The sequence below is a fragment of the Echiichthys vipera genome (assembly GCF_963691815.1).
Source record: "Echiichthys vipera genome assembly, chromosome: 10".
Taxonomy (NCBI): Eukaryota; Metazoa; Chordata; class Actinopteri; order Perciformes; family Trachinidae; genus Echiichthys; species Echiichthys vipera.
Genome location: NC_139835.1, coordinates 32,359,597 through 32,380,291, shown reverse-complemented (window position 1 = coordinate 32,380,291; position 20,695 = coordinate 32,359,597). Strand labels below are relative to the sequence as shown.

The 20,695-nt window shown below is 48.3% G+C and overlaps 3 protein-coding genes and 1 pseudogene across 4 annotated transcripts; 1 reads left to right on the top strand and 3 right to left on the bottom strand.

Moving 5' to 3' along the window:
- Window positions 1–215: 215 nt before the first annotated feature.
- Window positions 216–3,112, bottom strand: LOC310952508 (gamma-crystallin M2-like; the record flags this gene model as incomplete). The annotated part of the gene is made up of 3 exons (XM_083921126.1): window positions 216–491; window positions 1,437–1,679; window positions 3,095–3,112. The coding sequence occupies 3 exons, from the start codon at window positions 3,110–3,112 to the stop codon at window positions 216–218; spliced, it is 537 nt and encodes a 178-aa protein (XP_083777252.1).
- Window positions 3,113–5,376: 2,264 nt separating this feature from the next.
- Window positions 5,377–6,150, bottom strand: LOC310952507 (gamma-crystallin S-1-like; the record flags this gene model as incomplete). The annotated part of the gene is made up of 3 exons (XM_083921125.1): window positions 5,377–5,649; window positions 5,732–5,974; window positions 6,142–6,150. The coding sequence occupies 3 exons, from the start codon at window positions 6,148–6,150 to the stop codon at window positions 5,377–5,379; spliced, it is 525 nt and encodes a 174-aa protein (XP_083777251.1).
- Window positions 6,151–9,145: 2,995 nt separating this feature from the next.
- LOC310952599 (gamma-crystallin M2-like) lies at window positions 9,146–10,314 on the bottom strand (the record flags this gene model as incomplete). The annotated part of the gene is made up of 3 exons (XM_083921248.1): window positions 9,146–9,421; window positions 9,890–10,132; window positions 10,306–10,314. 3 exons carry the CDS (start codon window positions 10,312–10,314, stop codon window positions 9,146–9,148), a joined length of 528 nt encoding a protein of 175 aa, XP_083777374.1.
- A 2,537-nt stretch (window positions 10,315–12,851) lies between these two features.
- LOC310952600 (gamma-crystallin M3-like) lies at window positions 12,852–18,638 on the top strand (annotated as a pseudogene). Its single transcript has 3 exons — window positions 12,852–13,084; window positions 18,006–18,254; window positions 18,357–18,638. The product of its transcript is annotated as a gamma-crystallin M3-like (transcript).
- Window positions 18,639–20,695: the final 2,057 nt, after the last annotated feature.

The following is a 20,695-nucleotide window of genomic DNA, read 5'->3' as shown; positions in this document are numbered from 1 at the left end:
CAGTTTAACGGTCTCTGTGTGTGTGAGTTTAACGGTCTCTGTGTGTGTGAGTTTAATGGTCTGTGTGTGTGTGAGTTTAATGGTCTGTGTGTGTGTGAACCTCCTCTGAGCGTTCACAGGGGAAACACGAACAGACCCCCGGGGGCTGAACCTCCTGAGCTGAACCGTCTTTATTCCAAACACAAATGTGACACAAGAACAAAAACAGTCACCGTTTAAACGTCGTGGACGCGGCGGAGGGAGCCCACGTTGGGGTTCATGGCCGCCCACTCGGTGAAGCGGCGGTACGCTCCTCTCTCCAGCAGGTACTGGCGCCCGCGGTAGTCGGGATGCTCGTAGAAGACCCAGGCGCCGTCCTGCACCTGGGCAGAGTGAGCGTCACGGAGGCGCCAGCGTTCAGGCAGGTTCTCCAGATCCTCACTGCACTCCAACATCTGACCCCCGAAGTCAGGATGCTCGTACACACGGACCCTGAACGCACCGCCAGAGGTCTGCAGGACAAAGAGCAGGATTCAGCTCATCCCTGCTCCAGGGTCTGAACATAAAACTGCAAACATGAAATATTTGGGTGGTTTTGAGAAGATCAGTTTTAGACTGCAGCTGAAGACAAGCTAAGGCTCAGAATTCCCCTTTTCTTTTACTTATTCCAACGCATCACACACACACACACACACAGGCCCCAAATACACACACACACACACACACACACACACAGGCCCCAAATACACACACATGCACAGACAGGACCTATAAACATGCAATAAATGGACAGATGTGAGAGTGAGGGGGTTGCCAATGGATCGGCGCCCCAAGCAGTTGGGGGTTCGGTGCCTTGCTTAACAGCACCTGGCAACCAGGAGATGAACTGGCACCTCTCCAGCCACCAGTCCACGCTCCATTCATGGTCCACACAGGGACTCGAACCGGCAACCCAACAGTCTTTTTTAACCACTAATGCTGCTGAAAATAACAGCAAACCTCTGCAGCAGCATGAGAAGAGTCCCTACACACACAACAAAGCAGCAATGGGCTCCTTCCACTGTAATGGACTTTACTATGAGAGAAGCTGGTACAGGGGCCAGTAGGTAAGTCTTTAAAACACTCTTTAATAAACTCTGGCTTCACTCACTACGCTGATGACGCTTTGTTGTGTGTGTAGGGACTCTTCTCATGCTGCTGCAGAGGTTTGCTGTTATTTTCAGCAGCATTAGTGGTTAAAAAAGACCTTTGAATGCCTTCACCGTGCTGCCCCGAGCTAACCACTGTTAGCCACGTCCAGCTGTTAGCATCTCTCCTGGATTTCTACCTTAATAGTTGTTACAGGAAAAACTGTCTCCATGGTTACTGATGATTAAAGTGCAGACAAAGACCCTGGAGGAAGAGTTTACGACGAATGACACTTTAATGCTTCTCATTTATTTTCTGCATGAACTCACGTTTCGAACGATCCTGCAGGACCTGATGCTGTCATTGCCGCCCATCCAGTGCTGGTAATCAGGGTACTCCCCCCTGGTCAGGACGTACTGGCAGCCCAGGTAGTTGGGCCTCTCGTACAGAGCCCAGGCGGCGCTCTCCACACGAACAGAGTTGCAGCGGCTGATGTGGGCGTTGAGCTCGGAACAGTCACTGGTGCTCTCGTAAGAGCGACCTTGGAAGTTTTTGTCTTCATAAAACACGATCTGGAGGAGGACGAAGGATGTTCTAAGCTAATGTGATTTATATCGGACTGTAAACTCACAGCTGATGACAAAGCAACCAGCTGGAGAAACTTCAGACACAACTTGAGTCTGAAAGGGGCGTTCAAACCACAAGCGATAGACGCAACTTGAGCGGCAACTCTACCTTGAAAATCAATGTAAATGGCGCAATGACGCACGATTCAGGCGGCAGTGGTGCGAAAGGAGTGCTGGGAGCGTCTGAAGCGACACGTATAAAGTTGAAAATGTTGAGCATCGCGCCGCGTCATCCAATCAGCGATGAGTTCAAGCCGATTGTTTACACTCAGACCAGGATGGAGGAGAAGCTAACTGTAGTTGTGTGTGGGCACCCGGTGCCCCACGACACCACTGCCGTCTTCGGGATAGATGGCAGTGGTGTCGTGGGGCACGGGATAGAATACAAAAAGAGGAGGTGTGGGTGAAGCTCAGTGAGGAGATGTGACTCCCCGGGTAAGTTTTGAAGCTATCTGTGGCTTGTTTTACTACGTTGAAAAAGAAGAAAGGCGTCAGTGCAGTGTGAAGCGTGTCCTGGTCTGATCTACTGGAGAGCGGGCAGCACCTGTACGGAGGTTAAATCACTGACGGCCCGATCTCACTGCAACACAAGGACTCACTTCCTCTGAGAGCTCATTTCTGTTCTTTGAAGCATTCAGACCCCTGTTAGCATTAGCATCACACTACATTTAGGGAACCAGCAGAGTAGGCTGAGCGGGGGGTTAGCTTCCTGCAATTGAAGCGATGAAGTTTTCACGGCTAAAGTCTGGTTCCTTTGACCAGTGTGAGTGCAACCGTACCACGTCTAGGAGCGGCACGCTTGCCGTCCACGGCCCGTTTGGGAGAGGTGGGCTTTAGTAAAGCACGTTTGCACGTGTACGAGCACGAGCGTGCGCACGTGTACGAGCACGAGGCCTACGGCGGTTCTGAGGTCATTTCCTGTGCGCCTGTTGGGACGTAGAAAAAAGAAGGAGGGACCATGCGCGGACATTTCAAACAATGGCGGTGAAAGGTTCACGTTGGTGTGATGCGGAGGTGGAGTGTTTACTGCAGATTTGGTCGATGAAAAGATTCAAAAACAGTCGACAAGACGCACAAAAACTCCGAGGTCTACGGAAAGATCTGGAAACAAAGCCACGCATCGCCATGACGTCATCAATGCGTGTGACGTGTTACGGCGTGATGACGTATAGGCAGCAAGAAGCATTCTCCGAGGCCCAGGTAGTGTGAGTACAAACGGGCCTGGAGGGGGGGACAAGGACCCTAAAGCACGGGGCACGGGACGCACGCACAGTGGGAGGGCGCCCTGAATCGCCTCTATCGCGTTTGGTGTGAACGCCGCTGAAGAGACACGTCGGGTGCTGGAGTCTCTGTGTTCCTACCTTTCCCACACGCTCCATGTTTGAGCCTAACACCAACTTTGGATGTTAGTTAATCTCACCTTTCACGTGTCACATTGAGGCCTGGTCCAGGTTTATATAGACGTGCATGTGATACACTGAAGTGCGCTGCCAACGCCATCATTGTCATCTGAATACCTCAGCATTTATGAACACAGCGGCTGACGCTGCACTTGTTTTAAACATGCTCGGCTCTGTGCAGCTTTGCTCACTGATGCAACAGCTGATCCTTTGATCTGTCGATGCCTGACACCAGAGACCATTTATTGAATATAATAAATGGTCTCTTCTGCAGCTGATACTTGGGCTGGTTAAGTCGCGGCCACACGGCACTGTGGTACAGGCTTTAACGTCTGTGCTGCAGGGGACGGGTGTGTGTAGGCCTCCATGCTCCACCCTCTGCTCCAAAGTCAGCTGACGAGCTCTGAACGACCTGCTCATCATTCTGTGTTCAAACCGCATGAGTCATTACTGAGAACGGAGGTTATTCTCGCTGCATCAGTATAGTTAAATGGATGATGTCATACTTGACCGCACAAGTAGAGCTTCCCTTTCCCGGGCCACATTAACCAGCTCTAACTGGGGGATCCTGAGGCGTTCCCAGGCCAGTGTGGAGATCTAATCTCTCCACCTGGTTCTGGGTCTTCCCCGAGGCCTCCTCCCAGCTGGACGTGCCTGGAACACCTCCCTAGGGAGGCGCCCAGGGTTCATCCAGACCAGATGATCCTGAACCACCTCAACTGGCTCCTTTCAACGCAAAGGAGCAGCGGCTCTACTCCGAGTTCCTCACGGATGCTGAACTTCTCCCCCTCTCTCTAAGGGAGACTCCAGACCCCCTCCTGAGGAAACACACTTCACACGCTTGGACCTGGACCTGGTTCTTTGGGTCCTGACCTGGACCTGGTTCTGTGGGTCCTGACCTGGACCTGGTTCTTTGGGTCCTGACCTTGACCTGGTTCTTTGGGTCCTGACCCAGCTTTCAGGACCACAGGTGAGGGTAGGAACCACGACTGAGGGTAGAGCGACTGCAGCTCCGCCCCCGCTGCTCCATCGTCCCCTCACTCGTGAACCAGATCCCGAGGTACTTGAACTCATCACTTGGGGATGCAGAGGTTCGCAGATCAAAACTAAAATGTATTTTTTGAGTCAAGAACGTGGGGCACAGAGCCAAAACGCCACAAACAAAAATCACTCTGTACAGGAGGAACAAACAATTATCGAGGTTAATGAACAAAGTACAAAACAAAGTCGCTCTGACCAGGAGGATAAGCAGGGAATCAAACAACTGAGCAAACATTCCACGTAAAGTACGAAATAATCTGGCGACGGGACAGGGGAAAAGACACAGACTTTATACACATGAGGGGAACCACAGGTGGAAACAATCATGGATCAGGGGAGGACGTCAGACCGGTGACACAAGAGGAAGGGGAAGTGTTACTTTACAAAATAAAACAGGAAATTCACAAAGACAGAAACCCAGAGGCAGGACAGACCTCAGCGCGGCGTGACAATGGCAAACAGTTGATACTTCTCAAACATAAGATGCAACTCAGCATCTTTGGGCTTGAACTGTTGGTCGGACAAAAGAAGCGACATTATTTTAAATCTTCTGATGTTTTAAAGGCAAAGAGATTCATCCAATCATGTTGTTTTTCCATTATAAAGAACAATCACTGTTTGCAGCACTATGCACAAGTTGACTGCCAGCATCGCTGCAGCAGGAACCCTTTAGCTAAAGTGTTGTTACACCTGTGATTCTCTTATTATAATAAAACCAGTGCTGATGCATGTGTTGATGTGTGTTAGCTGAGATATAATTCAGTTCATTACAACTTAATTTCTCCCCCACCTCAGGACCTGTTGGTACTTTTAGTAATTATAAGACTTGAGATTAGAAAGTTTTGCATAATGTCAGAAGCACATCTCTGTGTGACACATTACAGTTGCACAGCATCATCCATCCTGCAAAACCTGACTCAACACGTCCCTGAACGTCAGAATCCTGACACGCCTGTACGTGGAGGTTCTCAAGGGCGTCTTATTGTTTGTTGTTGTACTTAATAAACTGTTTAATGGATAGAAATGTTCCTTTATTCTTTCCTGATGGTGGCTTAGGTCAGTGTCAACAGTGCAAGCTTTGCCAAAATGAACAAATAATTCATTGTTTTATTGTTATATTTTATGGATAAAGGAAGATCTGAATTAAACGACACAAGCACCATTTAGTGTTAAATACTTTTATTGTTGTATTGTTTTGAGTTTCACACCTCTATGATCATTCTGATGGAGCCCAGCGTGGACTTGAGGGCCCCCCAGGCGGAGTGGTGCCGGTACTCCCCCTTCTCCAGCAGGTACTGGCGACCACAGAAGTTGGGATGCTCGAAGAAAACCCAGGAGCCTTCCAGGACCTTGCAGGACTGGACTTCACGTCTGAACCATTTCTCCTGGATGGACTTTGTGTTTTCGGTCAACTCCAAAGTATTCCCGTCAAAGTTTGGCCGATCAAACAGCCTCAGCTTGGGCGGCCCTTTGGCCTGGAACCAAAACAGTCAGAGGACGGATGGATGAGGACGACAGACTTTAAGTTTCTTGTTTCTGGGGCGAGTTGTGACTTACGTTTTTGATGATCCTGCAGGACCTGACGCAGTCGTTGAAGCCCATCCAGCGGCGGTAGTCATTGTACTGCCCTGGACCAATGACATACTGGTAGCCCATGTAGTTGTTGCGCTCGTACAGAACCCACCAGCCCCCCTCTACTTTCACGGAGTTGCATCGGCGGATGAAGCCCTGCAGGTCAGCCGAGTCCCCTTTGCAGTCGTAGGACTTTCCCTGGAAGTCCCGGTCCTCGTAAAACACAATCTGCAGAGAACAGGTTCAGATGCACTCATTAATAAACAACAGGGCTTAAATCTGCGTCTGTGTTTGGAAGTTATCATCAGCAGAAACATCGGATGTCTGCTTCTCCTGCACCGAATCTAGAAAACGAAAACAGCAAAGACACTTTCAGAGTCCTGCTCCGTGCTGACCTTCTCCATCGGCAGCTCTTAAAACACTAGAGACCGTAACGAACGCCGTACTCTTTATACATGGCAGAGACAATGCTGCCAAATGCACGGTTAGCAGTGCATGTAACACTTATTACATTCAAATGATCATCTAGAGTCTGCCCATTGTTCTTACTCACTGAATCACCGTTCCACTCACAATGGCTGTTTGGCAATGCCAAGTCTCTGACCCTCAGTGGATCTGGATCGCTGCATTACACGCTTTGTCTCTGTCAGTTTATGCAAAGCTTTTATGAAACGCTGTGAACTTTAAGCTGCATTTCATCCATAAAAGGTGAGATACAGGAATAAAGTCATCATCAAAATCATCTGTGGTGTAAATGTCTGGTTATAGATTTTACAGTTGCAGGGAAACTCGAGTCCTGTTTACACGACAACGCTCGCCGTTCAAAACGACCAAATATTCGATCAGATGCGGCTTTCATTCAGACGCCGATGGCGTTTTTTTAGCTTAAAAACCCCAAAAAGGAGAGTAAATGTTAAAAACACAAAAAGGTAGAAAAGAAGAAGAGTTACTTTACTGATCCCGCAACGGGGAAATTTAATTTTTTCACTCTTATTATTAATCATGTTACACACACACACACACACACACACACACACACACACACAGGCCCTAAATACACACACATGCTCAGACAGGACCTTTATACATGCAACTAATGGAGAGATGTTAGAGCGAGGTGGCTGCCAGTTACCGGCGCCCTTAGCAGCTGGGGATTCGGTGCCTTGCTCAACAGCACCTCTGCAGTGCTCAGGAGATGAACTAGCACCTCTCCAGCCACCAGTCCACGCTCCATTCATGGTCCACACAGGGACTTGAACCAGCAACCCTACAGTTCCCAGCCAAGTCACCAATGGACTGAACTACTGCCGTCCCCAAACCCTCCTCCAGAGTGTGAACGTTAAAAGCAAAGAACCAAGTCCAGTTGCTTTTGACTGAAGTTGCTCTGAGGGTTCATTCATCCTGCTGTGTTTACACCTCACACAGGATTTCTCCTGCCTTCTCCGTGAGTAGAGATTTAAAGGTCATGACCTCTTCAGGCGAACAAGTTTAAATGTTCGTATGATGAATGCATCAGCATGTGGGCGGACAGTAGAACCAACAAGGACGAGATGAAGCGATGGTCCGTCAAAGGGACGACTAAAGACATTTGAGGGGCTGTTGCCCCGACCTGAAACACCCCCCCCCCCCCTGTTTGTTTTAGCTCTCTACAGTAACTGTTAAAGGTCACACACACACACATACACACACACACACACACACACACATACACACACACGCGCACACACACACACACACACAGTGTCTCTCAGTGTCTGTAGATGTTATTCTTATTAAAATGTTCCTCATGCAGCAACATTTTACATCTTTTTGATCCTGTTTTATCACAAATGTGTGAACGTGTTGTTACGTAATTCAGAACTGGGACCTTCAGCCACTTCCTGTTTGTCTCCTGAGGTCAAGTTCAGACGCAGACGATGTAGAAAGGAAACTAAAGTGGCGTTCTCCCTTTTTATTCTGCGTGTAGTCGAGCGTCTTTGGGGGAACTCTGCACACGGTGACACTAAAGTGTGTAAACAGGATGTAGCGTGCACGTCAGGTGTGTAGGTGGAGCTGTGAAGCGCTGCCACACAACAGCACCCAGAGCTGGTGCATGCTGGGAAACGTCCTCCTCCTTCTCTCCCTAACAGCGGAGAAGCAGGACGCCGTACAGGGTGACGAGGATCTGCAGCACGGTCTGCAGCCTCCCACCGCCTCGGCTCCACCCAGGACACTTGAACGTCCCACTGATGGAGACAGACCCACATGTTTGTTGGTGTTTACCTGAACTCTGCATAAAATATTTGATCTTATTAAATAAGTGAATAGTTAAAGTACCAACGTCACATGTGCATAAAGGGTGAGGTGATATTATATCTAATGATATTTAATAAGCAAGAAAACCATAATCAAATTATGGAATTTTATTTTATTGTGTTTCATTTTAAACAAAGGCGTTTTTACTGGTGCAGGTATAAAACGCACTCCGCGGTTCTGTTGTGTCTGAATAATAACGAAATGATCAATAACACATAAATATCCTAAATCAGGAATTGTGCAGACGTTTCTGGCTCAGGGCGCCCTCCCACTGTGCCTCCGTCCCGTGCCCCAGTGTCACGGCTAAAGTCTGGTTCCTTTGACCAGTGTGAGTGCAACCGTACCGCGTCTAGGAGCGGCACGCTTGCCGTCCACGGCCCGTTTGGGAGAGGTGGGCTTTAGTAAAGCACGTTTGCACGTGTACGAGCACGAGCGTGCGCACGTGTACGAGCACGAGGCCTACGGTGGTTCTGAGGTCATTTCCTGTGCGCCTGTTGGGACGTAGAAAAAAGAAGGAGGGACCATGCGCGGACATTTCAAACAATGGCGGTAAAAGGTTCACGTTGGTGTGATGCGGAGGTGGAGTGTTTACTGCAGATTTGGTCGATGAAAAGATTCAAAAACAGTCGACAAGACGCACAAAAACTCCGAGGTCTACGGAAAGATCTGGAAACAAAGCCACGCATCGCCGTGACGTCATCAATGCGTGTGACGTGTTACGGCGTGATGACCAGCGACAGTGTCCGACTGATGATACAGTCACGTTAACTTTATAATGAAAAATACAGAGAGCACAGTTGTGTTTTAGAAATACTTTATTCATTTGAGTGCAACTCTTGGGCTCCTGGGGGAAATGGAAAGAGCAGGTGGGAGGCTGAACAGTTCACACATCTTTGCTTTGTGGGACTCTGAACTTCTTGAGGGGTTCGAGAACTTTCTCAAGACTTCTGAACTCCAGTGACATTAAGACTCTTAAACTCAGCAGTGTTGGTTTCCTCGGGGCGTTGCAACTTTGGGACCTTGAAGATTCTGGAGCTTGATTTCCTTTGGTGGTCTGAGCATCTGCAGGACTCTTCTGGGGGCAGGGGGATCCTCAGTGCTGATCTAGAACTCTCTGATCATGCGGAAGGACCCCACAGCTGGGGAAGTGGCACCCCAGTCCGTATAGTTGTGGTACTCGCCACGTTCCAGGAAGTACTGGTGTCCGTGGTAGTTGGGCTGCTCGTAGAGGACCCACGCACCATCCATCACAACGGAGGAGTGGACTTCCTGGAACTTGAAGGCCTCGTAAACTGACGCACAATCCTCAGCGCACTCGGCCGCCTGACCCCCGAAATCCTTCTTCTCGTAGAATCGGATCTTCCAGGACTTCCCATAAACCTTTAAAGAGAGAGATTTACAGTTGATCACATGCTGGTATTTAGACTCTGAATCATTTCCTCATCTACAAATGTGTGTCTTGGCCGTGTTCCCGGTATCCTTCAGTAACTGATGTGCGCGGGCACGGGCATAAAGCACCCTGCTGCCAGACCGTGAGCCCTTTAGCTCTCCTTGTTCTCTGTTGGCCTTTGACTGATTACTGCCTGGTTGGTGCACTCTGTGGTATTTGAGTCGAGCAGTGAACTCGCCTGCAATAAATGAACCCAGAAATGCTTAAAAATCATGCTGTGTCACCGATTCTATGCAAACTAAGACGCATCATGACTTTGTTTTACCTCCTTATCTAAAGGTTGGGGTCGTGAGATTATCCCAGCCTAATGAATCTGGTGCAATAACAATATTATGGCATGAATAAGATCATAAAGAACAACTTTCAAAGCTTGTTGGTCTACTGGTTACTGAGCTTACGTTTCTGATACAGCGACATGACTTGATGCTATCGTTGAAGCCCATCCACTGCTGGTGATCAGGGTACTCCCCAGGGCTCAGGACGTACTGGCTGCCGGTGTAGTTGGGACGCTCGTACAGCACCCAGCAGCCGCTCTCCACCTTAATGGAGTTGCAGCGGCCGAAGTAAGAACGCAGATCAGGACAGTCCACGCTGCACTCGTGGCTCCGGCCTTGGAAATTCTTGTCCTCGAAGAATGAAATCTGGATGGAAGGAAACACAGTCTGGTGAACTCTCACCCCAGCGCTGTAAGGAAGCCAACAGCAGCATGTTGTTGCACATGGCTGCCACTTAAAGCACAACAGACGGACACATGCACGACAGTTAACGCCTCAGAGATCTCGAACACCTTTGGAAAAGCACATTTGCGCCTTACCTTCCCCATTGTTGATGCTGTTGCTCGCCTCCCGCCCAGCTGCAGCTGTGTTGGGGTTTATATCGAGGTGCAGAATGTGCAGACGAGGGGAAGCTGTTGTCATCTAAATGAGCTTGATTTGCATATCAGCAAAATGGTTTGATTTCCCTTTGTCCACACGTGATGGCCTCAAATCAAAGAATGACAGAAACCAACATGTAAAGCTTATAAAGGCCGAATGCCATCTGTCATAATAACTGTGTGAATTGTTTCCATTGAGTTTCTTCTTTCTTTAAAATGACTTTTTCCTTTATTTGGTCAATAACAGGAGGCACTTTCAGAATAGGGCACTGTGGTCTTTGGCGGTACTTAACTTTGAAACTGTGGCGTCTTGACTTCCACTTTAATCAGGGGACCAGTAAAGTGAGCTGCTGTTTAACCAATAAAGCATGAATGCAAAGTGCAGTGTAAACAAAAGAGACGACAGAACTCGTCCTTATTGAATTCTGTAAACACACTGAACAAACTTTGTCACAGTGACTTTACTCAGACCACAAGTTCGATCCCAACTGAAGCTGCAGTGTCGTCTCCTCAGAGTGAACCAATGAATGACTGGCAGCAGAAATGTGTGATACCAAGGAAACACAAACAAACACTGGCCAACGACGGCTTTGTTCCGTGCAGCGCCGTCGTGACTGATGTCAGTTGGTAGATGATGTAAGTCTCAGGGGCAGCAGCTCCAGCCTCTGATCCTGGATCAGGTCTCAGGGGCAGCAGCTCCAGCCTCTGATCCTGGATCAGGTCTCAGGGGCAGCAGCTCCAGCCTCTGATCCTGGATCAGGTCTCAGGGGCAGCAGCTCCAGCCTCTGGTCCTGGATCAGGTCTCAGGGGCAGCAGCTCCAGCCTCTGGTCCTGGATCAGGTCTCAGGGGCAGCAGCTCCAGCCTCTGATCCTGGATCAGGTCTCAGGGGCAGCAGCTCCAGCCTCTGATCCTGGATCAGGTCTCAGGGGCAGCAGCTCCAGCCTCTGATCCTGGATCAGGTCTCAGGGGCAGCAGCTCCAGCAGGGACCCCAAACTTCCCTTTCCCGGGCCACATTAACCAGCTCTAACTGGGGGATCCTGAGGCGTTCCCAGGCCAGTGTGGAGATCTAATCTCTGCACCTGGTCCTGGGTCTTCCCCGAGGCCTCCTCCCAGCTGGACGTGCCTGGAACACCTCCCTAGGGAGGCGCCCAGGGTTCATCCAGACCAGATGATCCTGAACCACCTCAACTGGCTCCTTTCAACACAAAGGAGCAGCGGCTCTACTCCGAGTTCCTCACGGATGCTGAACTTCTCCCCCTCTCTCTAAGGGAGACTCCAGCCCCCCTCCTGAGGAAACACACTTCACACGCTTGGACCTGGACCTGGTTCTTTGGGTCCTGACCTCGACCTGGTTCTTTGGGTCCTGACCTGGACCTGGTTCTTTTGGGTCCTGACCTGGACCTGGTTCTTTTGGGTCCTGACCTGGACCTGGTTCTTTGGGTCCTGACCTGGACCTGGTTCTTTGGGTCCTGACCCAGCTTTCATGACCACAGGTGAGGGTAGGAACCAGGACTGAGGGTAGATCCAGAGCTTTGTCTTCCTCAGCTCTCTGTTCATCACAACGGTGCGGTAGAGCGACTGCAGCTCCGCCCCCGCTGCTCCGATTCTCCGGCCAAACTCACGCTCCATCGTCCCCTCACTCGTGAACCAGATCCCGAGGTCCTTGAACTCCTTCACTTGGGGTCAGGACTCATTCATTTCATTGACTAGTTATTCAAACGTAATTCTCATATCAGCCGTTCCAAACGTTATTACCAGAATATACTGAGTAATGTGTCGACCAATACACCTAAAGTCACATTAGATAAATTTATGTACGGTCATGATTTCCAAGTCTTACTGGCATTGAAATAAACAAACAGATGAAAATGCTTCAGGATCAGAAATAAACAGAAGGCGAGAGCACAGAGATCCATTGGTTGGTCTTTACTTTGGCCTGGGAGAGTTTCAGGACGTTGCAAATAAGCGTAACTGATAATAAATGTTATAAAATCAAACTGTATCCACTTGTAATGAGTTATCTTTGTTCTTAAGACCTTCACGGTCTGAACTCGTGCCACATTCAGACAAACGTTCAAACACTGATCAAACGTCTCCTCCCGTCTGTGAGTCCAAACTGCAGCTCAGTTCCTCTCCCTCCGCCCTGACTCGTGTCTTCCTCCCGTTTCCCCCGACCTTTGTTCTGAACCGTGACGGCACAAATGAAATTAACAGCCATCGCAGAGCTGCTCATTCATCAGCTTCCACATCATTTGAATAACAAAACCCTGTTTCAGCGCGTATCAAGTATAAAAGCCGCCCCTGGCAGCCACAGGTTGTTGGACAGATTCCCACAAACACAGATCATCAAACATGGGCAAGGTTTGTAGAGACCAGTGCAGAGACACGAGGATAAAAGAGGGATTTTCACCTTAAGCTTACAAGAGTACACGTGACTGCATGTCGTGAATCGTCGTTGTGTTGTTCTCTTTTCTACAGATCACCTTCTACGAGGAGAGGAACTTCCAGGGTCGCTACTATGAGTGCATGAGCGACTGCCCCGACATGTCCTCCTACCTGAGCAGGTGTCAGTCCTGCAGGGTCGAGAGCGGCTGCTTCATGGTCTACGACCGCACCAACTTCATGGGAAACCAGTACTTCATGAGGAGGGGCGAGTACGCCGACCACACGTCTTTGGCGTGAGTGACTCTGTCCGATCCTGTCGTTTAGTTCCTCAGGTATGAAAAGACTTTTAGATTTGACACATCTCGGGGGGCTGGAGCCGATCCCAGCAGACATCGGGCGTGAGGCGGGGTACACCCTGGACAGGACGCCAGTCTATCACAGGACACATAGAGACGAACAGAGACAGACAACCATTCACACCTACGGGTGATTTAGAGTCATCAATGAACCCAACACCTGCACGTCTTTGGACTGTGGGAGGAAACCGGAGAACCCGGAGAAAACCCACGCAGACACGGGGACAACATGCAGACTCCACACAGAAGGGCCCCAGCCGGGATTCAAACCAGGAACCCTCTCGCTGTGAGGTGACAGTGCATATCTAAATATTTTTATTGTAAAATAGATAAAATAATAATGATTAAATCGTCCAAATGATCAGCTTGACCCAAAGGAACGACGCTGCGACACGTTTGTGTTCACGACATGAAAAAATACAATCACGTCCACTTCAGGTTTTCGCAGTCGTCCCCGTTTTAGCTGTTGGTCACGTTTGAGGGGAACAGGAGGGTTAAATTAGGAAAAGTCATGAAATATAAAGCAAACACAAATGTTAAGCATTGTTTTTAGAGATGTTAAACATTGAACGGGGGCTAAAGGACCCTCAGGAGAACAGTGGGTCTAACTTCTGTCTGTGCTGACGCGTCCTCTTTGTCTCCGTCTGCAGCACCGAGGCTCCTACAGGATGAAGATCTACGAGAGGGAGAACTTCCAGGGTCAGGGCCACGAGCTGACGGACGACTGCACCAACATCCAGGAGCGTTACCGCATGTCCGAGTGCCAGTCCTGCAACGTGATGGACGGCCACTGGCTGATGTACGAGCGGCCGGAGTACGGGGGCAGGGTGACGTACCTGAGCCCGGGGAGCACCGGAGCATGAAGGACGTGGGGTTCAGCGGCACGAGGCTCAGCTCCGTCAGGCGGATCACGGACTCGTGCTGAAGCAGAGAGAAAGAAACGGGTCAAATAAAACGAAACAGGAAACGCCACCTGGTCATTGTGTCTTATATCAGATAGAGCAGGGATGTGAAAGTCAAACACATCAGAGGCCAAAAAAACAAATCTGCTACGAGCCGAGGGCCGGACAGGTTCAATGTTTATTAAAACATATTAAAATGATGCATTTAACCTGTTGAACCAAGACCTGACACAGTGAACCGTATTATATTTAATAATTAAATGAATAATCCAAGATTTTCGTACGGCTCTGTCAGTGATTTCAAGGAAAACATTTTCAACAGCAAACAACAAAAAAAGAAAATGTCCTTCAAAAATAAAACATGTTCCTTAATATCCAGATAAAGACGCACAGCTTTGTGAGTGCACAAGAGCACCTGGCAAAAGTAGCTGAGATTAGACCAAGGGAGGATGAGGATGAGTGTGCATATGTTTACGGGAAGTGCATTAGGAGCAGGGAAACTGTGAATTATGGACAACAAAATAGGACTGACTTCTATTAGTAAAAATAGACTTTTATTTTCCCAAGAGTGTTGAAGTGAGAGGGGATGTGTCCAAGTGGCTTGTGACAGAAGCAGCTTGCTTTCTTGTGATTGTTGCGGTTCATATTTACTGTCCTGGCGGGCCAAGCTCCGGCCTGCTGCGTTCCTTCAGTCCCTGCTGTTTTTTCAATATGGCAGACAGTGTCACTGCCTCCCTACATACTTACAGGAGTAAATGTACAATGAGTGCTTCCTTCACAGATAAAGAAGAAGGGAACCTCCACGCGTGGGGGTCGAAGATGGAGACGTCGTGACGGCTGCTTCTATGCACGCACAAGCGGACACATAACCACGCCTTTGTAACACGTTTATATGCTGGAGCAGTTTGAACAGAGATCAGAACTTCTTGGCTCTGATCACGGGTGCTGTGTGTTCACAGTTACTCTGGATCAGGGATGTGAAAGTCAAACACATCAGAAGCCGAAAAAACAAATCTGCTACACGCAGAGGGCCGGACTGGTTCAATGTTTATTAAAACATATTAAAATGATGCATTTAACCTGTTGAATCAAGACCTGACACAGTGTACTGTATTATATATGATAATTAAATGAATAATCACATATTTTTGTACGGCTCTGTCGGTGATTTTCCAACAGGCAAACAGACAAAAACAAACTTCCTTCAAAGAGAAAACACGTGTTCTGTACATTAAATTAATAAAATAAAGCAATATCTTCTTATGACTTTAGTTATTTCAAGGAAAACATTTTCAACAAACAGCAAAAAATAAAATGTCCTTCAAAAATAAAACGTGTTCCTTAATATCAAAATAAAGACGCACAGCGTTGTGACATCTGCCCTGAATGCTTAAGAATAATGAAGCCGAGGTGACCCACTTGCGGCGCTGCAGTGAGTTCGCGGGCTACGTTGCATTGTGGGTAATGTAGTTTTGGTGCGTGACAAACACCAGCAGGCGGCTGTGGCGTGCGGGCCGGTTCTGATACTAATCAAACATCATCCCGGGGGCCAAGGTCATTCATTTGCAGGCAGGATCTGGCCCACGGGCCTTGACTTTGACACCCATGCTCTAGATAGAGAATAGAACATTTCTCCAGACGTCTGTTTTTATCTGATGTCATCCTGCTAATAAACGCTGCTGGCACTAAACTACCAACGACTCTGCTGACTCCAGGACGCCTCCTGTAGAATTTGAATTACGTAATATAGACTCTGTGAGGTCCGTCTGATGTGACTAACGTATTGTGTGTAAAATTCCTACAGACCTCAGTGGATGTAATCAGTGTTTTACGACCCCCAAATGTCCCCGTTTGCACCCCCCATGTGACTCCTCTCCACAATCCCCCCCAGCACTCATCCACAGCTTGACTGTTGTGTTAATCAACACACAGGGATTTACATCACAGATGAATAAAGAGTTAAAAAGAAGGAAGGAAATCTCTGGTTATTTCTCACAAGAGTTTTCAGGAAAATGACATTTTTTACCCAGACCCACACGTTTGGTTTACCCTCCTGTTGCCCCCAGATTTGACTAACACCGTTTATTCTAAGGGTCAATTTGACCGCAGCAGTTTAAACATGTGGAAAATGATCAGAATCAATGTGTGACTCAAGTGAAGTCGGGTACTTTTTGTTTTTATTTAACAGAATGAAAAATATCACTGATGTTAAACTGCATGGAGGGATTTCTGTGTGTGTGTTTTAAAGTAAGTCTGTTATTTTAAGTGCTATTTTGTGTTATTTGTAACATCTGGAATGAAAGTAACGCCCGTTATCAAGGACAGCAGCATGAATTTGACCTCATATAAGATTTGAATTGTAAAATAAACAATAATAATAATGATTAAATCATCCAGATGGTCAAACTGACCCAAAGGAACACCGATGTGACAAGTACATGCACGACATGCCTGATAAACACATTCTGTTTTGAAAACAATAAAACTGTATTTGGGCGTGATGACGTCTGGACACCAAGTAGGCGCCACTGATTGTAAATGTATGAGTTTGTATTGGAAATTGTTGTTGTCAGCCTCGTTATAAGACGGGAAGTTCTGTTAAGAGAATTGATAAAATGCATTGTTCTACCATAAATCACGTCGGGGTCACCACGTTATGGTAGAATAATGTGTTGTAAAAACAGAAAGGTCGACAAGAAGGAGTCAGCAGAGACGTCTAACAGCAATCAAGGAGAATTTATTGAATCAAGGTCTGATGCACTCACCACAGAGTTCTGAGATCCACAATACCAAGTGTCTCTTAACAGAACTTCCCGTCTTATAACGAGGCTGACAACGTTTACACGCCCCGTCAGGTTTTTCCAATACACACTTTTACAATCCGTGGCGTCTACTTGGTGCCCAGACGTCATCACGCCCAAATACAGTTTTATTGTTTTCTAAACAGAATGTGTTTATCAGGCCTGTGTCCCCAGAACACGGTGACCTCGGCTGTTATTCACTCTCTCAATCATATTTTCTTCCACAGTTGGAGCAGAGAGAAACCTGAAACATGCAGGACAGTGGCTCCAGGACCGTGATTGCCCACCCCTGCACTCGCCAACTCCTGTCCTGCTGCCTAGCGAGTCTAGATTCTTATGCAGAACATGTTTATAGGGATACCACTATATACCACCTACAACATCTTGGGCATCACAGGGGCCAGTAGGCGAAGGGCCATTAAGGAGGTCACGGAGGCAGCAGAGGTTGCCTCAAGGTGGCTGTGGTTAAGGAGAGGAGAACCATGGGTGCGGTAGCGCTACCTGGACACAAGCTAGGGCCTGATCAACCCCAGCTGGGTCGCCTGGGTGAGCGTGTATGACGCTTGAAAGACCCGAAACACTCTGTGACCCCAGGTAACATCACTGATGATGTGTCCAGGTTGCATCAGTCGATATATTTTACAAGCTATTCTCTGTTTTGTAAGGGGTCCTTGGCTGTCGGGAAAGCATCATACTCTATAGTAAAAGGTACATTTCCCCCTGACATGATGTGTAATGGAGGTCTAGAGTATCAGAAAATGGAAATATTCCATGCACAAGTACCTCAAGACTGTCCTCACAGAGCTAACACAAACAACACAGCTAACACACACACAGCACAAAGAGTCCCAGCTGATACATGTGCTGTCGTCACCCACCTGTGCCCCATAGGAGAGCCCCCGCAGCTGGCACGCCACCAAATGCATACAGTCTAGAATAATAACCGTTTAACAAACATCACGGCCCTGCACGCTACACTGCTGAGTAAGACATTCAAAACAAAGGCTCCGTAGATCATTTAGCTATCACGACGGGTATAAAAGTCACACAGTGGGGCCGACAGAGTACCAGTGCCATCAGGGATAGGACTCAACGTCACGATGGGCAGAGTGAGAGACCGCTTTCATGTTGCTATAGGTTCATTTCAACATGTGCCGCAAAGGAATCGTTCTTAATGTGATGCTTTGTTTTCAGATCATCTTCTACGAGGACAAGAACTTCCAGGGTCGTTCCTACGAGACCAGCAGCGACTGCGCTGAGCTGACCTCCTACCTGAGCCGCTGCAACTCCTGCAGGGTGGAGAGCGGCTGCTTCATGGTGTACGAACGCCCCAACTTCATGGGCCACCAGATGCTGGCGAGGAGAGGAGAGTACCCCGACAACCAGCGTCTGATGGGAATGACCATGAGTGACTGCATCCGTTCCAGCCGCATGATCCCCACGGTAGGAAGCTTTGCGTTGACTCGTACATTTATAACCCTACACAGCACAGACGCGTTTCTTTATTAAAAAGTAATCTTCTGTCTCTTCACGTGTCGTTTACAGCACAGAGGTCAGTTCAGGATGAGGATCTACGAGAGGGAGAACTTCAGGGGTCAGATGAACGAGCTGATGGACGACTGCGACTCCATCCAGGAGCGTTACCGCATGTCCGACTGCCAGTCTGCTCACGTGATGGACGGCCACTGGCTGATGTACGAGCAGCCCCAGTACAGAGGCAGGATGATGTACCTGAGGCCCGGGGAGTACCGGAGCATGAGAGACATGGGGATGGGTCCCATGGACATGAGGATCGGGTCCATGCGCCGGATCATGGACTCCTGCTAAAGAACAGGCTCGGGACGTGAACATGTGATCAACAAATATTAATAAAGAATTTATCATTGAGTTAAAAACACCAACGAGTGAACAAGGAGGAAGAAAACCTGCGTTAATAATCAGCATTCAACTGAACGTCACAGTTTAACCTGAAGCGAATGCTGCGGGTCACGACTCCTTCTGTTACCTGACACGTGTAACGTCGTATATGATGCATGTGACATTAAAGATGAATTTCAAAGGATGAAAATGATTTTCTGTTTCCTAAAATGACTTGAAATAAAAACACGACAAATACAGTTTATTTTAGTGTAAAAGACTACACATAGTTTGCTTGTGCTCTGCTAGCAGCAGCTATTTATTCATAAAGTGTTGAAACGCCTCACAGCGAGAAGGTTCCTGGTTTGAATCCCGGCTGGGGCCCTTCTGTGTGGAGCATGTTGTCCCCGTGTCTGCGTGGGTTTTCTCCGGGTTCTCCGGTTTCCTCCCACAGTCCAAAGACGTGCAGGTGTTCGGTTCATTGATGACTCTTAATCACCCGTAGGTGTGAATGGTTGTCTGTCTCTGTTTGTCTCTATGTGTCCTGTGATAGACTGGCGTCCTGTCCAGGGTGGACCCCACCTCACGCCTCCGATGTCAGCTGGGATCGGCTCCAGCCCCCCACGACCCCGACAGGGACAAGAGGCTGAAGATGAATGAATGAATATTCTAGTTCCACAAACAAAGAGTCACAGCAGACTAAACAGGAGGTCATTAAAGCACGAAACAACAAACTGTTTGGGGGAGAGACAGAACTTCCCTGAGACTTGTACTTGTTCTTATAAAGCGCCTTTCTAGTCTTCTGACGACTCACGGCGCTTTCACAGTGTTTGTCACATTCACATTGATGGCGGTGGACATCTACACACCATCTAATGTAACCATTCACACCACATTTACACACCCATGAGCAGCACGAGGAGCAATTCAGTCTTGCCTAAGGACACTTCGACATGTGGACCGGGGGAGCTGGGGATCAAACAACCGGTCTCTCAAATGGAGGACGACCCACTCTCCGACTGAGCCGCCCAGCTTCTCTGCTGGTTGAAGATCCATAACCATGGTTACCCATACCAACCTCAGCTCATGCCAAATAATGCTTAAATCAGTGGGAAAGGTAACCAACCAGTTCAGTGGCTGCAGGGAACAAAATTGCTTAATTTTAATATGAAAGAATGTGAATCGAAGGGTTTATGCCGCCATAGTGTCAGTGTTTGTATCAGGCCACAGAAAGGAAACCAGACCTGACGCCAATTTAACAAAGAGGCCAAATGAAGGAATTACAACTTGATGCAGTCGGGCCGAAAGAGTCCCAGCCCCGACAAAACGACACGTTTAAATATCAAATGTGATTAATTCAGACTGTGACATTTAGCAAGTCTAGGAAAAAGATGCACGGTGAAGTCATTTCATCCCCATTCAAGTCCCAAAAATGAAACTACCGTATTTCCCACACTATAAGGTCATAGAACAGACGCTACAGTGGAGGCTGGGGTCACGTTAAGGACCGCCTCTAAATTCATTGATGCTAAGTTGGCGTGCTAGCACGAGTAGCATCCAGGTGCAGACCCGGAGCACAAGCCCCTCACACAAGGGCTTGTGCTCCGGGTCTGCAGCTGGACAGTATCGTGCTAGCGCTGTTGCCTTCAGTGGAACAGTGATCGTACGGACTCTTCTACTTGCTGCTCTCACTGTTGGAGTTTGTCCTCCAGCTGCAGCCGTCTCGCTCTGTTCCCTCTAAACTCTGTTTAGTCTTCTTTACTCGGCGCAGGTCGTCTTGTTGCTTCCTCCACTTCGGCACCATTGATTGGTTCATGTTCAACTCTCTGGCTGCTGCTCTATTCCCGTGTTCTGCTGCGTGACTAATGGCCTTGAGTCTAAACTCTGCGTCGTAAGCGTGTCTCTTAACAGGAGCCATTTTGGGCTCTTTACACAAACACACACATGGAAATGAAACGGCACGCTTCACGCAGTCGTATATCTCAACATGCACCGCGCGTTACTTCTTCTACGGGGGAAAATAGAGT